Source organism: Tupaia chinensis, unplaced genomic scaffold (assembly GCF_000334495.1).
Source record: "Tupaia chinensis unplaced genomic scaffold, TupChi_1.0 Scaffold000070_1, whole genome shotgun sequence".
Lineage (NCBI taxonomy): Eukaryota > Metazoa > Chordata > Mammalia > Scandentia > Tupaiidae > Tupaia > Tupaia belangeri.
Genome location: NW_006159530.1, coordinates 2,146,122 through 2,167,556, shown reverse-complemented (window position 1 = coordinate 2,167,556; position 21,435 = coordinate 2,146,122). Strand labels below are relative to the sequence as shown.

At 42.2% G+C, this 21,435-nt stretch overlaps 1 protein-coding gene across 1 annotated transcript in view; it reads left to right on the top strand.

The window, feature by feature from the left end:
* The window catches only part of RGS5 (regulator of G protein signaling 5), a 75,806-nt gene extending 55,376 nt beyond the window's left edge, over positions 1–20,430 (top strand). The window contains exons 3-5 of the mRNA XM_006142250.3: positions 1,387–1,448; positions 12,894–13,060; positions 19,994–20,430. Coding sequence (XP_006142312.1) covers positions 1,387–1,448; positions 12,894–13,060; positions 19,994–20,158 — 394 coding nt within the window. The 3' untranslated portion in view covers positions 20,159–20,430. The remainder of the gene's footprint in view (positions 1–1,386; positions 1,449–12,893; positions 13,061–19,993) is intronic.
* Positions 20,431–21,435: the final 1,005 nt, after the last annotated feature.

The following is a 21,435-nucleotide window of genomic DNA, read 5'->3' as shown; positions in this document are numbered from 1 at the left end:
CAAATAGCTGCTGGATTTCTGCATATATGAATGTTAAAGTAAAAACAGCCCAAGGGGAATTTTTATGTTGGCTATTATCTCCTTCTTTTCAGTAGGCATCTAGAACATTTATGTAATTATTATTCAGGATGTATTAGTCATTTTTCTTCACAAAAAGAGTAAACTTTGAAACATATATATATATATATATATATATATACACTCATATACATTATATATATATACACACACACACATATGTACAAATTTTAAAGCATGTACATATATCTTTTTTTTTAGAGGTTTTTGCTATAGGGCACGTGCACTCACCAGAAAGACAGAGAGAGACAGAGAGACAGAATGCGAGAAATCAACCCCCAGGGGGGATGGCCACGCCGCAATCCCTTCTCCTCCATTCTCCTCTCGGGATCTTGGGCACACATACACACATGCCCGGTGTGAGTTTTAAGCCATCGGGTCCGGGACGCGAACTGCAGTCAATTGCATGTGAGCCCAGTGACATAGCCATTACGCTAACTGCTGGTCCTGCATGTACATATATCTTTATAATTCATTACAGTGGATTGATAAGTATTGGATGGAGTGGTGCGAAGACCACTGCACAAGATATTTTACCCTGTCCTAATTGAGCAAAAACTCACCTAGATTTTTCAAAGTGTAGCCTTGCCATGAGCATGCTCCCTATGTGAGGCAGCATCACACACACCACATTTCACTAGCTTTTGTGAGGTGGCCTTGGGATGTGGCCATGGAACCAAATATCCCTTGCTGATTAAATCATGTGGTGTGCAGCATTGGTGAGGAAGAGAACATGAGTTCAATCCCTATAATGAGATTGAACTTTATTAAGTTGTACTGGAAGCGAGAGCACAATTGGAGCCTCTGTCATAAGATAGACAAGACTATCAAGACGCAGCTTCGTGACAAATAAACTCTGCTTCTAAAACGTCATAGACTGAGCCCAATTATTCAGAATAGAGTTGAAGATATGCAGTGTAGATGTATAAAGGCAAACCCAGCTCATCAAACCAGTCTCAAGACAGAAAGTAACTCAAACTTCCCTAAAGGCAAACCCAGCTCATCAAACCAGTCTCTGGGCAGAAAGTAACTCAAACTTCCTTTTCCTGAAGGTGGGTCATCAGTTGTATCATTTCCACTTAAGATAAATAGAGATGTGTCATTTTTGATATATGAGGGGACTTCAGAAAGTTCATGGAAACACGGAACTAAAGTATGAGCTTATTTTGGTATAAAACAAATTTGAAATCCATGCATAGTTTTTTCATAATACATACTTTCCATAGGTTTTTCAAAGACCCCTCGAATGCGATGAACTCTCTGTTTATGCTGCCACTTTTTTTCTTTCTTTACCTTTTCTTGATTTAGGCCCTCTCCAGATGAGGCCCTGCAATGGCGTGACTCCCTGGACAAGCTCCTGCAGAACAACTGTAAGTTTGCATTGCTTTTTATAAGGCTTAGGGTAGGAACAGAGGCATGAAACACCTTCCTGTTACTTATGTCCCTCTCCAATTTCAACACTTCTTCAGTGTTTCAAAGTGGTCTCATAGAGGGCCATACTACAGGCATGATGTTGTCCAGTTTACAAGAAGGGCACTGTGGGAGAACAGCCTGAAGACTCACGATTGCAGGTCGTGTTGCCTATGTTCCGCTTACTTGAGGCAGCCAGAGCAAACTGCTTGACCCATGTGCTTCTGAACGTTCTCGCCAGTGAAACAGTGAAATACTCCTTCTGGCTTAGCCTCCTAATAGGTTGATGGGGAATGGAGGTAGTGTATAGAGATTGCTGCGTGAGTGGTAGACAGTATGCCCTCGTTTAGACTGCTCCCATCTGCCCTTCTGACCTGACTGGGTGTTATTGCCCCCGGACTTGGTTTTCTCTTCTGACAGAACGCCTTTCACAGCTGCATTTGAGACATGACGAAGGTTATGTTAATACCAATACACCAACGAGCACTTCTTACCTTTCCCTTAATCCCAAATCCTTACTGCTTCCTAATGCTTACAGTACCAAGTTCAAGTTTCTAATGTTCAAGAGTCACCATAATGTCCACATGGTGGGTCTGTAGTCAAACTGAACTGTTCTCTGTTCCGTACAGGATTTGTACATGTAATCACTTTGGCTGGAATGCCTTATACTCACATCTCTGTATGTTGCAATTCTTCTTTTATAACAATTAGCCTAAAGACTGTACATGCCTAGTCTTTGACCATCCAGAACAGTCTATCTACTCTCTGAACTTCCAAAACCATTTGTCTGCACATTTTTAATGCCACCTTTTACATGCTGTCTTGTAGTCTGTTCAAGGTTGTTTCTCCTGTGATAAACTCATAGTTTCTTATCTGGGTAATTTCACAGAAGTGTGTAGTATGGGGAAAATAAATATGTGTTGAATAATTTATTCTAAAAGTGTGATTCATTTTAAAATACCCAACCCATAGGTCTACATCTTCACAAGAATGGGAGCATGACACTTTGTAAAATGCTTTGCAAACATCAAGATTTAAATAGTAGTTCTCACAAGACCTTCATGATTAGTGGGACTAGGGTATATGACAAAAGCTGTGTGTTGAACTGTATACAGTATTTTATAGCTTTTTTTGGTGTAAGGTGAGTTTCTATTTATCTGCACTAGAATCATCTTTTATTTTTGGAGACAGGACACCAATGACTGTAATTTAGAATTTTATCAACCTTATTTCCAGTCCTCTTTGTATTTCTTGTGCCAGAGTAACCTGCCCTGGCACATATAAGATGTTTAGTAAATACTTGTTGAATGAATGAATGAATGAGGTCAATTAGGAGGAAAATATTTATATTTCTCAGTTGACTTGCCTTAATCCAGTGGTGTCGGAGTCAATAGCAGTTTGATAGATGACATACTCATTAGTTAGGAATGTGAAATATCCCAGGTACTGGTATTACTGCTGTTGTCAAGAAGCCTGAGAGTCAGCACAGCTAATTTGATGTTGTCAAAGCTGTTGAAGAAGAGGGTAAATATTTACGTGTCCATATACAGTTGAGTCACACAAACCCTTAGGGTCACAGTTTCACACATTTCAGGCTTGTAGCAAGCAGAGAATAAGAAAGCTGACAGGTGATTAAGGCAGGGTCTTGTGGCTGAAGCCTAGCGGGTTTAGAAGAAGGAATAAGAGAGATACACGCCGTCCTCGGTGTTTGCTCTTTCCAGCCCTCTGCCATGTCTTCCATGTGCAAGAAGACTCCCCTGGAGGTGGAGGCCCTGGGGCTTAGAAAGCCAAATCATAAGCCCAGAAAACTCTAATTCTCTTAAATAACCCAAACTCAGGTGTTTTCTGTCTCTAGCAACAGAGACCAGAACCACATCTAAACCTTCACAATCTGGTACCAAGCCAAATAAATGAAAAAGACTGTTAAGCTGCCGTTCAGTCTTTTCTAACTAGCACAGTTTCTCTTACTTATCCTCATTTAAAAAAAAATTTTTTTTAATCATCCAGTGTATTTCACGCTATTGTAAAAATACATCAACTTCTGGGACCAGCAGTTAGCATAATGGCTATGTCGCTGGACTCCCATGTAGTTGGCCGCAGGTCGAGTCCTGGACCCGGTGGCTTAAACTCATGCCGGGCATGTGTGCATGCGTGCCCAAGATCCCAAGAGGAGAATGGAGGAGAAGGGATTGCAGCATGGCCATCACCCATGGGGAGTAATTTCTTGCTTTCTATCTCTCTATCTCTCTTTCTCTCTGTCTTTCCAGCGAGTGCACGCGCCCTATAGCGAAAACCTCTCCTATGTATATATATATATATGTATAATCAACTTCTTACATGTTTTGCCTTCAGTTTTGTAGGTGGTATTATCTTTTTTCATTTAGTGGATCCATAGGGCACCTAACAAGTGCTTTTTTTTTTTTTCCTTTATTCCTTTTTTGAGAGTTTTGCTATAAGTCATGTGCGTTCACTAAAGAGACAGGGAGAGACAGAGAGACAGAAAGTGAGAAATCACTCCCCAGGAGGGATGGCCATGTCGTAGTCCCTCTCTTCCAGTCTCCTCTTAGATTTTGGGCACACACGTGCACACACTCAGGATGAGTTTCAAGAAGACTCAAACCAGTCGACCATGTGGGAATCCTGTGCCTTCACTGCTACGACATCTACTGGTTCCATGTGTTGATTTTTTATAAACACAAAAATAGATTTTATAAGGGAGTTTAACCCAAGAGGAGAATGGAGGAGAAGGGATTGCAGCATGGCCATCACCCATGGGGAGTAATTTCTTGCTTTCTATCTCTCTATCTCTCTTTCTCTCTGTCTTTCCAGCGAGTGCACGCGCCCTATAGCGAAAACCTCTCCTATGTATATATATATATATGTATAATCAACTTCTTACATGTTTTGCCTTCAGTTTTGTAGGTGGTATTATCTTTTTTCATTTAGTGGATCCATAGGGCACCTAACAAGTGCTTTTTTTTTTTTTTCCTTTATTCCTTTTTTGAGAGTTTTGCTATAAGTCATGTGCGTTCACTAAAGAGACAGGGAGAGACAGAGAGACAGAAAGTGAGAAATCACTCCCCAGGAGGGATGGCCATGTCGTAGTCCCTCTCTTCCAGTCTCCTCTTAGATTTTGGGCACACACGTGCACACACTCAGGATGAGTTTCAAGAAGACTCAAACCAGTCGACCATGTGGGAATCCTGTGCCTTCACTGCTACGACATCTACTGGTTCCATGTGTTGGTTTTTTTAAACACAAAAATAGATTTTATATGGGACTTTGACTGCTACGACATCTACTGGTTCCATGTGTTGATTTTTTATAAACACAAAAATAGATTTTATAAGGGAGTTTAAGTTAGACAGGGAAATTAAATAATTATACCACATGACTGTTCTTTAAAGGTTATTTACTCATTTCTTCCATGAGGGAGAGGCACCCCCACCCCCGCCATGACATCTTTACAACACAATCGACCCCCTGCCAGCTTTAGCCAGCCAAGATCATGGGTACACATATGTACCCAGCACGTATAGGAGACTTCAGGATGGGAACCCGAGACCTTCCCATGTGGGTCCAGGTCACTACCACTGTGTCACTGTCTGGTTCCGCATGATTGTTAAGAGCAGAGAAGGAATGAAACATCATCTAGTAGCAGCAACGTTTTATGTGCATCCCTTATTCCCAGAGTTTGAAAAAGAACATTTCTTTGAGACATCCTTGAGATTTGGACTCTCCCGTGGGGAATAAAGTAGCCTGAATCCAGGGTCATCTTTCTGTTTTTGTCTTTGCATGCCTTTTCCTTCTCTCTGGTTTTCAGTTTTATTTATTTTCTCCTCTTTTCCACCTCATCTTTCTCATCATCTTACTCACTGGCAACCATAATTTCCTTCAAATCACTTACAATAATAAAATCAATACTTAACATTGATTATCGCATGTCAGGCACTGTGCTACGCACCTTGTGTATTAGTTTCTTTAATTGTTGCAATCATTTTAGGACTTAGGTACCAATGCGAGCGACAACAAAATCCCTAGTTCTGAGGAAAAGAAACAGATTCAGAGAGGAATTTGGCCATGAAATGAAATAAAATACTACAGCAATACAAAAATCAGTAAATTTAATTTTCTTTAAAGTTTGTATTCTTCAGTTATGTGAGCTGGAATAAAATTCCTCCGTTAATGTGTCTAAATGAGTTCAGTGAGAACCTCTGCTAAATGTTCAGGGGTCAGGCCAGCTGTACAGCCCAGTGCTTAAGCTCTGTGTAGAGGAAGCTGGGTCCCATGTAGCAAGCCAGGGCACTCAGGATCCTATGGGGACGGACACTCAAAGCCAAAAGGACTGTGGCATAAATCAGCTCCCCTGGAGGTGCCTTCTCTCTGTCTCTCTCTCCTTTCACTTGTGTGTGTGTATGTACCCCCAGCATTAAAAAAACATGCTGCGGGTACTTGGGGTCAGATAGTGACACAGAGGTAAAGCAACTGAACCCATATGGGTAGGTTCTGAGTTCGAATCTTGAGGTCTCCCTGTGCATGGAGAGTATGGTTGTAATCTGGGTTGGCTGAAATTGAAGGTAGAGTCCAACATAAAGACCATATTGGGGGTACTTTCCCTCGGCCTTTGTCTCTCAGAGAAGAAATATATAAATAAACTTTAAAAAATGTGTGGGGACACATATTTAAGGTAGGAGTTTAAGTTAGACAGGGAAATTAAATAATTAAAATTTTTACATTCAGTCATGTGGTATAAGAAAGTCAAAGTTAAGTGACATTTAAACCTTGAACTCAAAGAATTAACAGGCTCATGGAAAGTGATCACTTATCTGTTTTTTTTTTTAGAGGTTTCTGCCTTAGAACACACACACTCACCGAGAGATACAGAGAGACAGAGAGACAGAGACAGAGTGAGAGGGAAAGTGAGAAATCATCCCTCGGGGGGATGACCACACCACAATCCCTTCTCCAGTCTCTTCCTCAGATCTTGGGCATACACACACACACACACACACACACACACACACACACACACCCAGTATGAGTTTCAAGCCACCGGGTCTAGGACTCGAACTGTTGTCAGCCATGTGAGTGTCAAGCAACATAACTGCTATGCCATCTGCCAGTCCCAGATCACTTCTGTTGCAATAATAAAAATCCTCAATATCGAGTGAATGATGAGGGGTAAAGACTACCTCAGAATGAGGCAACATTTGAATTAGTCTTTAGTTTTTTTCTTCTTTTTTTTAGAGCGTCTTGCTTGGTCATGATCCTCTTGTGCTAGCCTTCTGAGTAGCTGGGACCAGAGGTGTGTACCACCACACAGCTAGCTTTTTTAAGGGTGGGCTGGGAGTTGAACCCAGCTGTATCACGTGACCTCAGCCTGCCCAGTGGCAGCATCAACCAGCGTGTACTGCCATGGCTGGACCTGAGTTGGGTTTTGAATGACTACAGATTAATTTTAAATTTGCTGTGAGTAATAATAATGAAAGCCAGCATACGTTAAGCTCTATATTGATAATTGTGTGTGCAATCGTGTAAGAGTTACTGGTACCTAAGACCTAAAATTTATTGCAGTGATTGTCATAACCCTATCAAGTAGGTTTCATCATTATCTCCATGTAACAGATGAAGCAACAGAGACTCGGGAAGGCTGGACGATTTGCCTGTTGTTATGGCAACATTGTGTGCCAGGATTCACCCAGGCAGTCCTGGCTGGAGCGTCCATGCTTTGAACAATAAACTATGTCTTGATACTTAGCAACTATCAATGCCGTTTCACTTTCCCTGCAGGTTGAAGAAACTTGTGCTAATTTAGTTTTCAATACATTTTTTATATCCAACTGCCTTGGGTCCTCTTTGTCTAAGGGTCCTTTTATTTTCAAACTGGTTTTATAGGTGGTTTCATCTTGTTCAGAGGTAGGGTTCCTACTCTATTTTACATTGTATTAAAAGTGATATGCTGGTTGGAGCCAGCTCTGAGGCTATCAGTGGATCACAGTCCAGAGCATTCCTACAAAGCCAGGGGATCAGGTGGGCTGCATATGTGTCCCGAGGATGGATGTTGAGAGGTATTGCGAGGCTTCATTCAGGCTCTGTGTGGAAGAACGCGATCTATCAGGGTTGTGCAGAGTGGGCAGGGGATAGTATTTCTGCAAAGACAATAGAGACATTTGGCCTGGAGTTTGTTTGACTCTGACCCAAGAGGACCCTCTCGGGGGTGATAAAAATTCAACCAGGAGAGTCTCTGAGGAATGACTCAATAGAAATCAACAGAAAACCAGATGCGAAAGAGAAGGAAGTACTTTAGGAGTGACTTCAGAGCGATTTTGAGAATGTTCCAAATCCAGATGAGAGAAAGAACAGCGTCAAACATTTCCCAGAGTAGAAAGCCATCCAATAAGTCTTGGTTTAAAGTGTCTGTGACAGACAGCCTCTGAGTAATATTGTGGAGGTCAGTGAGAGTGACGAAGCCTGTGCCCAGGACACGGACTCCGGGCACTGGAAAGTTGTTTTTCAAGCTCATTCCTTGGATCAAGTAAATATCAACATTCCTATGTATCCCTGGCATGTGTCCTTAGGTCATAAAGCAGGGTCTGAGTTCTGAGACTTAATCTCTGCATTTTACAAAGGCACAGAATAGGTGATTCAGTGTCTGATAGGTTAGAGGGATATAGGCTACTGAGAATAAATTTGCCATAGACTTCCTCTGTGTTCTTGCTTTTCCTCTACTGCCTCAGACCTAATTGTTTGTGGGCATTCAGCTAGAAAGTGCCTGAGGGTTTTTTGATTTGTGACAGAGACTATCCTGACACATCTTGTTTAAAACACAATGAAAACGTGAACCATGACAGAAGGAGAGTTAAGCCTTATTTCTTCTTTCAGCATATATGTTGACTCGTGTGTCACTGAACTATGACACATAGCACTGGAAATGCAGTTAAGGCATATGGGGAGGGAGGGAAAATACACCCAATTGTATCCAGGTTCGGGTGATCAAATGGCTTTAAATCCTTTCTCTAGCCAAAGTTTTCTATGAAAGTCTTCTTACTATATACCTACCATTTCTCCCAAATATAATTTCAGGTGTTGATCAATAAAAGCTACTGTTCCGATAAGGGCAAAGAGAGAGGATGAGATTGCAAAGTGTCCTGTTTGAATTTGAAAATCGATGGAGAGCCTAATCCAGATCAATCATCACTTTAACTACTCTCCTTCTTCTCTTCTTTTTTATTTGATAATTTGTTATTACATTTAATCATTGCACACATATGTGAGGCACAATATGTCTTTTAAAAACACGAATGCAGTGTGTTATAACCAAATCAAGTATATTACCTATATTCATCATCTTTGAAAAAGAACATTGTTTTATGCACCTTTGACTTTCTTTTTTACTAGTTTCTGTTTTTGCTTTGTTTTTGGCAATGCCTCACTCCGCCCTCCCCCCTTTTTAAAATTCTGTTGTGGTATACCATCCCATAATCTATTTATCTGTTTATATGCATTCCTGTCTCCATGAAATGTTTTGTCCTGAGCCCTTTCTCCCTCCCTTCATCCCTTGTACAGTCTAGTTATTTAATACAAAGTACATAAATCTAGAAGAGTTAATGCCCAGTAGAATAAACCAGACGATGGAAGACAATCGTGGTGTGTCCTCACTTAGCATACACTGAATGTCTGCACTCTATGACAGACTGGAAAGATCTGAAGACGTGGAAGTAGAGAGAATAACTGTAGATGCCACTCTCTTTTTTAGAGGTTTTTTTTTTCTTTCTTTTTTTGCTATAGGGTATGTGAGCTCACCAGAGATACGGAGAAAGACAGAGAGATAAAAAGTGAGAACTCACCTCCCAGGAGGGATGGCCATGTTGCAATACTTTCTCCTCTATTCCATTCTCAGGATTTTGGACACACACACACACACGTGCCCAGCATGAGTTTCAAGCCACAGGGTCCAGGACTTGAACTGCAGTCGACTCCATGGGACTCCAGCAACATAATCATTATGACATCTGCTGGTCCCTTGGCACTCTTACTTTAGGATCAAATATGGAGGGTCTACTTTGTGACATGGTGATTAGGGTAGTTGGATCCCACACAGGTGACTGTTTTGTTCAAGTCCAGGACCCAATAGCTTGAAGAGCATACCAGGCAAGTGTATGCGTGTCCAAAATCCTGAAAGGAGAAAGAAATGGAGGAGACTGGATTGCAGTGTGGCCATTCCACATGGTGGGTGCTTTCTTCTCTCCCTCTCATCCTCTCAGGTGAGCACCCTTGTCCTTAAGCCAAAAAAAAAAGGGAAAAAAAAGAATTGAATATGGCTGCACCAAACTATGAAGTGCATAGAAATGTTTACAAAATGCAGCAAAGTTCACATGTAAACAACACAAAGAAAAATAAATGTTGGAGATAGTGTGTTTTTTACTTGACTTGATTATTACACACTGTATATTTATGCTGTGAAAAACCATTGGACCCACAAAGATGCACGATGACTGCGTGTAAATCAGAAATTACAATACAAATCATTTAAAGATATGTATAGAAGGTAAATAGGGGAAAAGGATGACCATACAGCTATGGTTTAATCACCACAAACACTGTGTGCTTGTTGTTTGAAATCAATGTATTAGACAATGACTAATGAATGAAAATTTAGTCTATAAAAAGAATAAGAAAAAACATGAAAAGGAAAAGGGAATAGATTGAAAGCAGGTCTAAGTAAATTAAATTGGAGCATGAATATGTTCCCTACGCAGAACTAATGGGCTGCAGAAGTGTCTCTTGGTGGGTAGAAGTTAGAAGAAGACCCTGAAATAAGTGTGACGGTCATCCCTGCCTTCTTCCCTGGGAGGCAAAGTGACAGTCCAGGCATTTTACGGAGGGGATGCTTGTGACTGTGACACAGCTGGCAGATAATTAGAGTTTTTCTTTGAAATCTCTCCCTACAGGTAAACATTTGTTGGCATTTTAGTTTAAAAAATTATACACATACACACATACAGTCAGGTGCTGCATAGTGACATTTTTGATCAATGATGACCACATATAGGACGGTGGTCCCATGAGATCACGCCATGAGCCTAGTATGAACAGGCTGCACCACCTAGGTTTGTGTGAGTGTGTTCTGTGATGTTCACACAATGATAACATCACCTACTGATGCATTTCTCAGAATGCATCCTCGTTGTTAAGCAACGCATGACTATGTATATAAAGTCAGCATTGAAGAGAAAGAGAATATTACAGGTTAAGATTTTTCTGTTATATGTTGCCAATGTATTCTTAAATTTTCACCATGCTTTGGAGGTTAGAGCTGGAGGTGTAGGAAGGGAAAAAAGAAAAAGAACCCAAAGGATCAGACTCAAGAATATGTATGTATGTGTGAATATATATATATATATATACACACACACACACACACACATATAGCTCCATACAGACGTATGCATTATATGTATATTTTAATCATAAATATTTTAATCATAATCATGCCACATGAACAATATTATGCTGGAAACAATCCCAATAGTTATGATGATATCCAATTTAGTATGTTTTAAAAACTGATGCATGTCTGAGGGGTATGGTAGTTACTCTGCTTGGGGTAACTCTACCTGGCCCCTTTCCACTCATCTGCCAGGTCTCAGATTGAAGGTTTCCTCCTTGCCTTCCCTAACCCTAAAATGAAGTTAGAATCCTCCTGTGAACTGGTTACTGTCTTTAATTCTGTCTTCCCTTCATTGTGTCGATGGTTTTGTTTCTTCATTTTCTTTCTACTTCCCCCAGAATCTATGGGCTCCATTCGGACAGGAACTACGTCTCCTTTGCTTACCACTGTGGCTCATGATAGTGCCTGGAACGTAATGGTCACTCAACAAAGATCTGCAGAAAGAAAAAAAGGGGGATTGTTAGTTTTTAATGCAGGACCCTTAACATGATATTACTCGTATCAACAAAACAAGATTTTCTTTTTCTTTCTTTCTTTCTTTCTTTCTTTCTTTCTTTTTCTTTCTTTCTTTCTTTCTTTCTTTCTTTCTTTCTTTCTAGTAAGCCAAGTTTTTAGCTTTTCATTTCTTGGATTTATAGCGCTCTTTGATTACATCCCTTGGGCTGATATTCTTTGTCATAGGCCTGAACTGCTACACAGCTGCAACCCACCACTTTATGGGGTTTTCCCTCTGTCCATTTTACAGAGACCTACCCAGTCCCCAGTTTCTTCCAACAAACCAAGTCTTTGTTTGTTTGTTTGCACAGCTGCAACCCACCACTTTATGGGGTTTTTCCCTCTGTCCATTTTACAGAGGCCTACCCAGTTCCCAGTTTCTTCCAACAAACCAAGTCTTTTCTTGTTTGTTTGTTTGTTTGTTTGTTTTTAGAGAGAGATTTTTGCTATAGGGAGTGCGTACTTGCTGGAGAGGGAGAGAGACTAAAAGACAGAAAGCGAGAAATCACCCCCTGGGGAGGTTGGCCACGTGGCAATCCCTTCTTCTCCAGTCTCCTCTTAAAATTGTGGGCATGCATGCTCACGTGCCCAGTGTGAGTTTTAAGCTACTGAGTCTGGGCCTTGAACCGTGGTTGACAACATGGGTGTCCAGCAGTATAATCATTACACCATCTGCCGGTCCCCAACAAGTCAAGTTTTAAATGCTGTGTTTTCTCTTTGGTCACTGACAGACGTCCAGAATGGCATTATTATCATTAGTGTTCCTTGGTGTCGTAAACAACTAAACATTCGTCATCTGCTTGTACTCTACATTTGATTCCATAAAGACAAGGTGGTGATGCCTCTGAGGGGCCCAGAGCTCCCTCCGGCCCTCCAGGGGGAGTAGGGCTGAAGCTCCATGTTGCCGCCAGCTCGCTACGTCTCTGTCCTTTCCCTCATGCATCCCAGGGGAGGGGAAGGGAAGGTAGACGTGAAAGAACTAGCATCATGTGGCTGGGATGGCACCGATGGGCCTGCCACCATCCTCTCACTGGCATGTTCGTGCTGGCCCTGTGATTGTCTCCGTGCTGGTGCACAAGAAAGTAGGCAGTTTCTGTTCTAAGAAGGCAAGACTGGCTAGTTTACATTCTAAACAGCCGATCATGCCTCTCCTGGGAAGTAGGTTAGCATAATAGGTAAACACATAGAGTTTTCAGTCAGACTGCCTGGTTTGAATCCCAGCTCTGCCACTTACCAGCTAGTTATTTATGGAGCAGTCACTTGGCCTCTCCAACCTCATTTAGAGAATTGAATAATAATAGCATCTGCCCCTTAGGTGTGAAATGATGAAATGGTGGAGGTTTGTAGGGTGCTTACCTCAATGACAGCAATACACTGTAGGAAAGGCCAGGCTATACACCAAGGTAGAGTGTTACTTAAGTCAATTTATCCATTTTTCCCAACTGCTGCTTCTTGCTAGATGGACTTGCCAGTTTCAAAAGTTTCCTGAAGTCTGAATTCAGCGAGGAAAACCTTGAGTTCTGGATTGCCTGTGAGGAGTACAAGAAGATCAAGTCCCCCGCCAGGATGGCTGAGAAGGCAAAACACATTTACGAGGAGTTCATCCAGACAGAGGCTCCCAAAGAGGTTGGTGCTGCTGACTCTGTGGGAGAGTCTGGTCACTCACGGGTCAGCTTGACAAGTTCCCAAGAAGAACTTAATCTGAGACACAGGCCTCAAGTCTGGAGCCGAAGGCTGCTGCTCGATGTGGGTAGGCGGGCAAACATGCACTTGAGCCCGGGTGAGACCACTTCCTGGCTTACGGATCTCACGGTGGAAAACAGGACCTCTGGTGGAAATAGATCTAGTGTGTGATCTGGGGTGAATTATTAAATTTCTCTGAACCTACTTTATTCCTTCATGAAACTGAGAGTAATAGAGACTGTTCATAAATTCTTATCAAGACTAAATTGAATAGTGTATGTGGGAACATTAGTGTCTAAACTAATGCCAAATGAGTATTTCTACTACTTATCTTTTCTTTGTCCCTTTTTCCTTTCCCTTCGCTTTCCTTTTAACTCCTACAAACTCCTCTCTCTCTCTCTCTCTCTTTTCTCTGTCTTTTATCCCCTGCACCCCTTTCTTCAGGCATTTGCTACTTACAACAGGACATCTATAAGAGAAAGTCAAAATAGCAGCAGATAACAGTGTCAGTGATAGTGCAAGCCGACGCAACCCTGGATTGACTACTGAAGGCCAAATGTGTGTCGATTTCAAAGAGGCTTCGAGGACATTGATATGCTCTCTTCTTTGCATTTATGAAGATCAGTTGGAAGCCCCTTCTGGAACTCAGGATGGCATAGCAAAAGCTGTTAATCCCGTTTGGTCAGGTCCCTCTAATTCCACTTCTTTCTCTTAATCCAGTCTGGACACTGAATGTTTCGTCCAGGCTCGGAGTCTAGCGTATAGGTGATCTGAGCAAGCCCTAAATGTAGTCAGGAATGTACTTACGATGATTTGAGAAGGGAAAACCCCAATGCCCCTTACCTCCCTTATTCCAGACTCCTGGAGTTCCACTCTTAGATATATTTTGTTCCTTTGGTTATAAACTACCCCTTGATGTCCTTCTATTTATTTTTTTAAGTTAATTCATTTTTGAAACAGAGAGGTACAGGTACCTCCAATAGGGTGCTCACACTGCAGTCTATCCCTTCGGACTGAAACCCAGGACCCCTCCCATATGGGGCCAGAGGGTGGCACAGATGGATCCTTTTTAAAGGGTAAATATGTTTTGGTGAATGGACAAATTATATGCCTTAACGCCCACAGATATGCTTCCTCTGTGGTATGGGGAACAGAGCTTAGCTGTACGAGAGCACATAGTGTGTGGCTCAAAGAAAAGATCATATCAACATCCCCAAATCCTCTTTGAAATCAACACACATCTGGCCTTTAGTAGTCAGTCCGTGGTTACGCTGGCTTTCAATATCACTGACACTATCACTGTTGCTATTTTGACTTCCTCTTGTAGGTGTCCTGCAGCCCCAGCCACAGTGTAAATGCCAAAGGCCTGCGGAAAGGCGTGGGGGGAGGAAAGGTGGAGCAGAGTGGAGAAAGAGAGAGAGCGAGAGCAAGAGCGAGGGGTAGAGATAGCAGAGTGGAGAAAGAGAGAGAGCGAGAGCAAGGGCGAGGGGAAGAGATAGAGAGAGAGAGAAGCTTTAAAGAAAGAAAAGGAAGTGAAGGGAAAGAAATATAAAAAATGAAAACACCCAGAAGGGAAGTAAGTTTATTCTTGTTGTGGATGCTAACTCTGATTCTCTCCACGTCTCCCCTTCCACTCCTCAACCTCCACTGCACACACAGATCTTCAATCTCCCTTCCTTCCGACTCCATTTGTATTGCGCCATTCTTTCTTCTAGGAGCGTGAACTCTTCACACGTGTTAATGAGGAGATGCTGTGCAAATGTGGGCACATGTTTCTCCTCTTCAGATGGATTTCTCATTTCCAACCTATCTTCATTCCTCTTCACAGAACTCTAGGATTTGTTGAAATACCTGTATGTGGTGGAGAACCCTCAGACCATTGTTAGTGCTTTGGCTCTAGGAAAAGATTATTCTCACTGTTCTTTATTAAAATATTAATTATCATGAAACTATGAGCCATTAAAAATAGAGTTTCAGGGGACCAGGAGATGGTGTAATGGTTACATTGCTGGACTCCCATGTAGTCAACCATGGTTTAAGTCCTGGACCCAGAGGCTCGGAACTCATGCAAGGCACATTTGCTTGTGTACTCAAGATCTTGAGAAGAGAATGGAGAAAAAGGGATTATGGTGTGGCCATCCCCACTGGGGAGTGATTTTTTGCTTTTTGTCTCTGTCTCTCTGGTGAGTGCACATGCCCTATAGCAGCAAAAAAAGTTTCAAAATAAATAAAACCCTTGACTGGTCGAGTTGCTAGAATAAATCAATGGTGGCCATCAATTACAAGGCTCTGATTAAAATAGAATTGACTACCATTCTTAATGATCTGTGATCATGTAGGGATACAGTGCTCTGTGAAGAGACTTCGGCAAGTTCATTTTGTCAGTCCGTGGTTACGCTGGCTTTCAATATCAAAATAAAAATTAAATCCATATGTAATTTTTTCACAATATGTATTTTTCATGAACATTTTGAAGATCCCTTGTCTGTGAGACCCCCAAATACAGGCAAGCTAGAGTAATCCAGAATAATGAGCCTGAACTGGGCATCACAGAGAACGTGAATTGTACTCCTGGAATATAAGAAAGCATTCAATAAAAGTTTGTGAGGTGAACAGATACAAATATCCAACTCCAGATCTCCCTAATCTGTCACTTTTGACAGGTCTCTGACTAGATTCCTCTAACTCTTGATTCTCTTAGCTGTAAACATCTCATATATCTGTAGGTCACCTGGAATATATTGAGTAAGTGGTCTTAGCTGTAAACATCTCATATATCTGTAGGTGCACCTGGAATATATTGAGCTATTATTACTTTAAACATTCTCCAAATCCTATATTCTGATTTAAATATATAATTTTTAAATTGTATGTTTTTCACAAGTCTGATTTCTTAAAAGTTTATTAATTTCTCCCATGAATGAGAGGAGAGAGAAAGAGACAGCACCCTGACCAGGTCCTGATGCCATGACCCACCCCAGCCTTTACCCAGTCCCGGATCACAGGCACATGTGGGCCCAGTGTACTCAGGGAGTCTCCAGACTTGAACTAGGAACTTCTCCCCTGAAATTGCCTTGCATTTTATTGTTGTGCCACCATGAGGCCACTGACCTAAATATTCATTTATTTAATTTATTTATTTCAGGTTTTTGGAATAGGGCATGGGTGCTCACCAGAGAGAGACAGAGAGAGGGAAAGTGAGAAATCACCCCCCTCCCAGGGGGGATGGCTATCCCACAATTCCTTCCATTCTTCTCTCAGGATTTGGGGCACTCATGCACACATGCCTGGTGGGTGTTCAAGCCCTGCTGGGTCTTGAGCCGTGTAGTTGAGTCTATGGGGTCCAACTGCTTTAATCTCTGTGCACTCACTGGCCCATAAATTATTATTTTATTTTGATGATGGCAGATAGAAATATTGGGTTGTCAGGAAAAGTCATGATACGTTTCTACATAGAAAAAATACGTCATGACTTTTCCTGACAACCCAATATATAACATATTTACCTAGGTAAATAGTAATCTAAGTTTTCTTGCTCTGAATATTCACCTTGGCTCTTTAATACCAGGAACAGATGTCTAAAGAATTGGAACTAAGACTTTAAAAAAAGAAAGGTCCATGTGTCCTTATGTAAATAATTTGGACATTGCCAATTATCACTTGACCATATTTAAATTAATGAAATATTTTTTTTTGGCTCAGTAAACAGATGAACATGTATTGGAATGATTCATTAGAGAAGTCCTATGCACATAAAAAGAATAAGAGAAGCAGTTGCTATTGACTAGTGGAGCCTTTTAGAAGGCGTTAGAGGGTTTTAAATGCATCACTTCTTTTAAAAAATGAGATTAAGCGGGCTGGACAGTGGCACAGAGTAAAATGCGATACTGCGAGGCCACATGGAAAGGTTCCAATTTTGCACCAGGAGACCTCCCTGAGCATGCGAGATGCCCCCGTGCCCATGACCTGGAGCTGGGTGAGGCTAGGGGTGGGTCACGATGGTGTGGGACCCTGTCGGGGTCTCTCTTGCTCATGGAAGAAATAAATGAATAAACTTCTAAAAAAGAGAGAGATTAAAAGATATTCTCATAGTTTTTAGAAATTAACCATTAATCTGCTCCAGCAGGCAGCATGAAGGTTAAGGAGGCTGGATCCTACATGGTCAACTGCATGGTTTGAGTCCTGGACCTGGCAGCTTGAAAACCCTGCTAGGCACGTGTGCCTCACCTCTGCCCCACACTGCCCACTTACAGGCATGTAACCTGGCCACTTTGGGCCTCAGCATATCTACCTGAAAAGGCAGTACTGAACTGCTTCATCTCCAAGACTTCGCCCAGTTCCAACAGGCTGGTCTTCCACCATATCCCTGGAAAGCCCAGGGCTCCTTTCACCAACCATATATCTCCCCGTAGTCTGGGGCACTCATGTCACCTAGGGCAGTCAAGGACAACGTGGAGCTGCTGTCTGCTTTGCTTGGTGCTCTCCAGTCCTGCCTTTGTCTCTGACTCTAACATGCAGCAGCTGCTCCATAATTATGAGTCCAAATAGCACTTTCAGTACATGGGTCTGTGGCAGCCCAGAAGAGATCCGAACATTTTCCAGTGTTCCCATTTAGAACCACTGGATGATTTGGCTTCTATTTTCCTCTCTTGTACAGACTCCTTAAGGGTCATTAAAGCATCATCCAATGTGAAGGATAAAGATTCCTTTCAAATCATGCTCAGGCAAGCTGATACAGGTTGTACCGTGTGCAATGCCAGGGAACCATTCAGAGACCCTCATGCGAATGCAGCCCCGGGAGCTGTGCTGTGTAGGGGCCTGCACTCAGGACATGCAAGCCACTTCCTTCCACATGGTAGTCTGCTGCTAAAAGCGTAGGCTCTAGAGCCACATTGCTAGGCTTCTGAATCTCCTATCACTTATGCCCCTGGACAAATCAAATAACACGCCTGTGCCTCTGTTTCCTTACCTATAAAATGTAGCTGACAGCCCACATCTACCCCATGGAGTAGGAAGATGAGATGAAGCTCTCAGCACGGCCTGCCCAGAGGAAGCTCTCAATAAATATCAGTAGCTATTAGATGCTATTTGTATTATTACTCTGCCAGCATGACTATTTCCTGGTTTGCTTTAGAAGAGATCAAATCCCCTGTTTTTGTGAAGCCATGTCAAGGGTCCTGGGGACCAGCCATGGTGGTGCAGTTGGTTTCATATTGAACCATGATGCTGGAAGCCACTTGGTTGACCATAGGTTTGGATCCCTGGGTCAGCCTGCAAATGAGCCAGGTGCATGCCCAAGACCCTAGCAGGCTAGCAGGCTGGGGGAAGGGAATTGTGGCATGATGAATCCCTATCGAGACTGCTTCTGTCCCTCTCTCCTTTCTCTCCCCCTCTCTCGTATGTCCATGTATTCCCTATCATGAGTAATATTTTTTTTTAATGTAAAAGGTACTAGATCTTTGATCAGAGTTTCTTTTTCTTCTATCCCTTCACTAGGCAAGAAAACAAATACTGTGGTAGAAAAATTGTGGAATTAAATGTCAGAACATCTGGATTCAAATTCTGATTATCTGTATTCAAGTACACACACTTATCGATTGTGTAAGCTTGAGGAGGCCACTTACCCTTCTCCATATGTTTTCTTTCTCCTTCTTCTTCTTCTTCCTCTTCTTCTTCTTCTTCTTCTTCTTCTTCTTCTTCTTCTTCTTCTTCTTCTTCTTCTTCTTCTTCTTCTTCTTCTTCTTCTTCTTCTTCTTCTTCTTCTTCTTCTTCTTCTTCTTCTTCTTCTCTCCCCAGACCCTTTGGCAATAGGGTATGTGTGCTCACCAGAAACACAGCGAGACAATGAGAAAGCACCTCCCAGGGGGGACTACTATACTATAATCCCCTTACTTTCATTCTCCTCTTGTGATTTTGGACATGCATGCACATGTGCCTGTCATGTTCCTCAAGCTACTGGGTTCAGAACTCAGACCACACCGTGAGCCATGTGGGATCTAGCCACCTTTACCACCATGCCCCTGGCTGGCCTCGGTGTACTTTTTCTACAAAACGAAAGAGTAACCCTTAGGGCTATTGTCAGGATTAAATAGGTTCTCTATGTGTTAGTGAATAGTGGAAAATCGTACCTGCTGGGATCTAGCAGAGGTTGAATCTTTTTTTTATTTTTATTTTTTTAATTTGCAAGAGGTACGTGTGCTTTGTGGAGACAGAGAGGGAAAGTGAGACAGCACTCCCCCTATAGGGGATGGTCACACTGCAACATATTCTCCTCCATTTCTCCTTTCAGGGTTTTGGGCACGCATGCACACACATCTGGCATGATTTTCAAGTTGCAGATCTGGGACTTGAATTGTGCAGTTGGCCAGAGAGGACCTACCTGTCTTTTTTTTTTAGGTTTTTGCTACGGGGCGCGTGCACTCACCAGACAGAGAAAGACAGAGAGACAGAAAGCGAGAAATCACCCCCCAGGTGGGATTGTCACGCTGCAATTCCTTCTCCTCCATCCTCCTCTCGGGAATCTTGGGCACGCATACACATGCATCCAGCGTGAGTTTTAAGCCACCAGGTCCAGGACGCGAACCGCAGTCGACTACATGGGAGTCCAGCGACATAACCATTATGCTAACTGCTGGTCCCGGACCTACCTGTCTTAACCACTATGCCACCAGCTTGCCCTGGTTGAATCCTAATGAGTCATGCGTTTATTCAAGCATCAGTTCCTACATCATGGCCAATGAAATAAGCAGTATGTCTCGCTTTTTCTAACTTTTCTCCTGTCTTACATTCTGGTGGTGAGAAATTCCACCTTCCTCCCCATCCCTCATGAAATTCTGCAACCTGGGCTGACCCAGTCCCCTTGTTTCTGGCTCACAGGTGAATATTGACCACTTCACTAAGGACATCACAATGAAGAACCTGGTGGAGCCTTCCCTGAGCAGCTTTGACGTGGCCCAGAAGAGAATCCACGCCCTGATGGAAAAGGATTCGCTGCCTCGCTTTGTGCGTTCTGAGTTTTATCAGGAGTTAATCAAGGAGTAATTTAGTCGAGCTTGCAAACTACCCAGTGAGTTCTTCCCTCCATCAGAACTCTGCACTCTCCAGTAACCTACACAACTTTCCGTAGCAGCTTTGCTCAAAGACACCCAAGGGGACACATTCCAGGGAGTGTTGCTTACTCTTGCCCATATTGTCCTGGATGTATGTCCAAACAGATAAACTTCCTTTTATGGTTTCCTCTTCCCACCCCTTTTGAAATTAAACTACTTAGTTTGTAGTCAGACCCAATCAGAATCACAGAGAAATCTTTCCAAGGGGAAAGAAATATAAGGGAAGATTAGGATATCATTGATTATCGATTTAGGTCACAGATCTCACCTGGAATTGGTCTGAAAAAAGAAAGTGGATGTGCAAAACCAATTTACAGGGAGCTTAAATGATCTCACTTATTTTAATTCTGACCCAGAGAGCTCACCTCTATTTCTGAACTTGGTTAGTAAAAGGTGGTAATTTTTTTTCCCCATTAGTCTTTTTTTTATTATTTTTTTATTTTTGCCATAAGGCTTATGTACTCACCAGAGAAAGACAGAGAGAGAAAGTGAGAAATCACCTCCCACCACATAAGGAATGGCCACACCACAATCCCTTTCCTCTGTTTTTCTCTTGGGATTTTGGTCATGTACATACAGCTGCCCAGCGTGTTCTTCAGGACACCAGGTCTGGGATTTGAACTGTGGAATTGGCCATAATGGGATCCAGCATCTTAACCTCTACACCACCTGCTGGCTCCAAAGATGCTAAAATTTTATTAATGCGTCATCCTCCTAGGATGAGGCAGTCACTATTTGAATTTTTAAGCAGATACATTATTTAAAATATTGATCTTTCCCTTCGAACATGTTCATGGGTATTACGAATCAGAGATACAGCCATGAATACATTACGTTCACCCAAAATCGACCTGGACACAATTCATATGGATTGTTTCCTCATACCGCTCATGTTTGTCATCACCCCTTCACAGCTATCGAATGCTGTTTTAAATCACTGACCTCAGGTCAACAACAGACTATTTTATAAATGCCTCATCATCCTAAGAGGTAGGCCAAGCGTTTCAATTTTCAAGTGATTTGAAATTTTGGTGGGTATAAAATTTCAAATTTTCTAACTCCAATAATGAAAAATAAAACCGTTGTGTTCCACTGGGGTGGTCTCCCACCTCAACAACCAGAGGACTGTACACCAAAACAGAAAGATATTGCCTAAAATGGCTAGTTCTCCTATGATGTAATCTCTTTATTTCATACCTGACAATTATC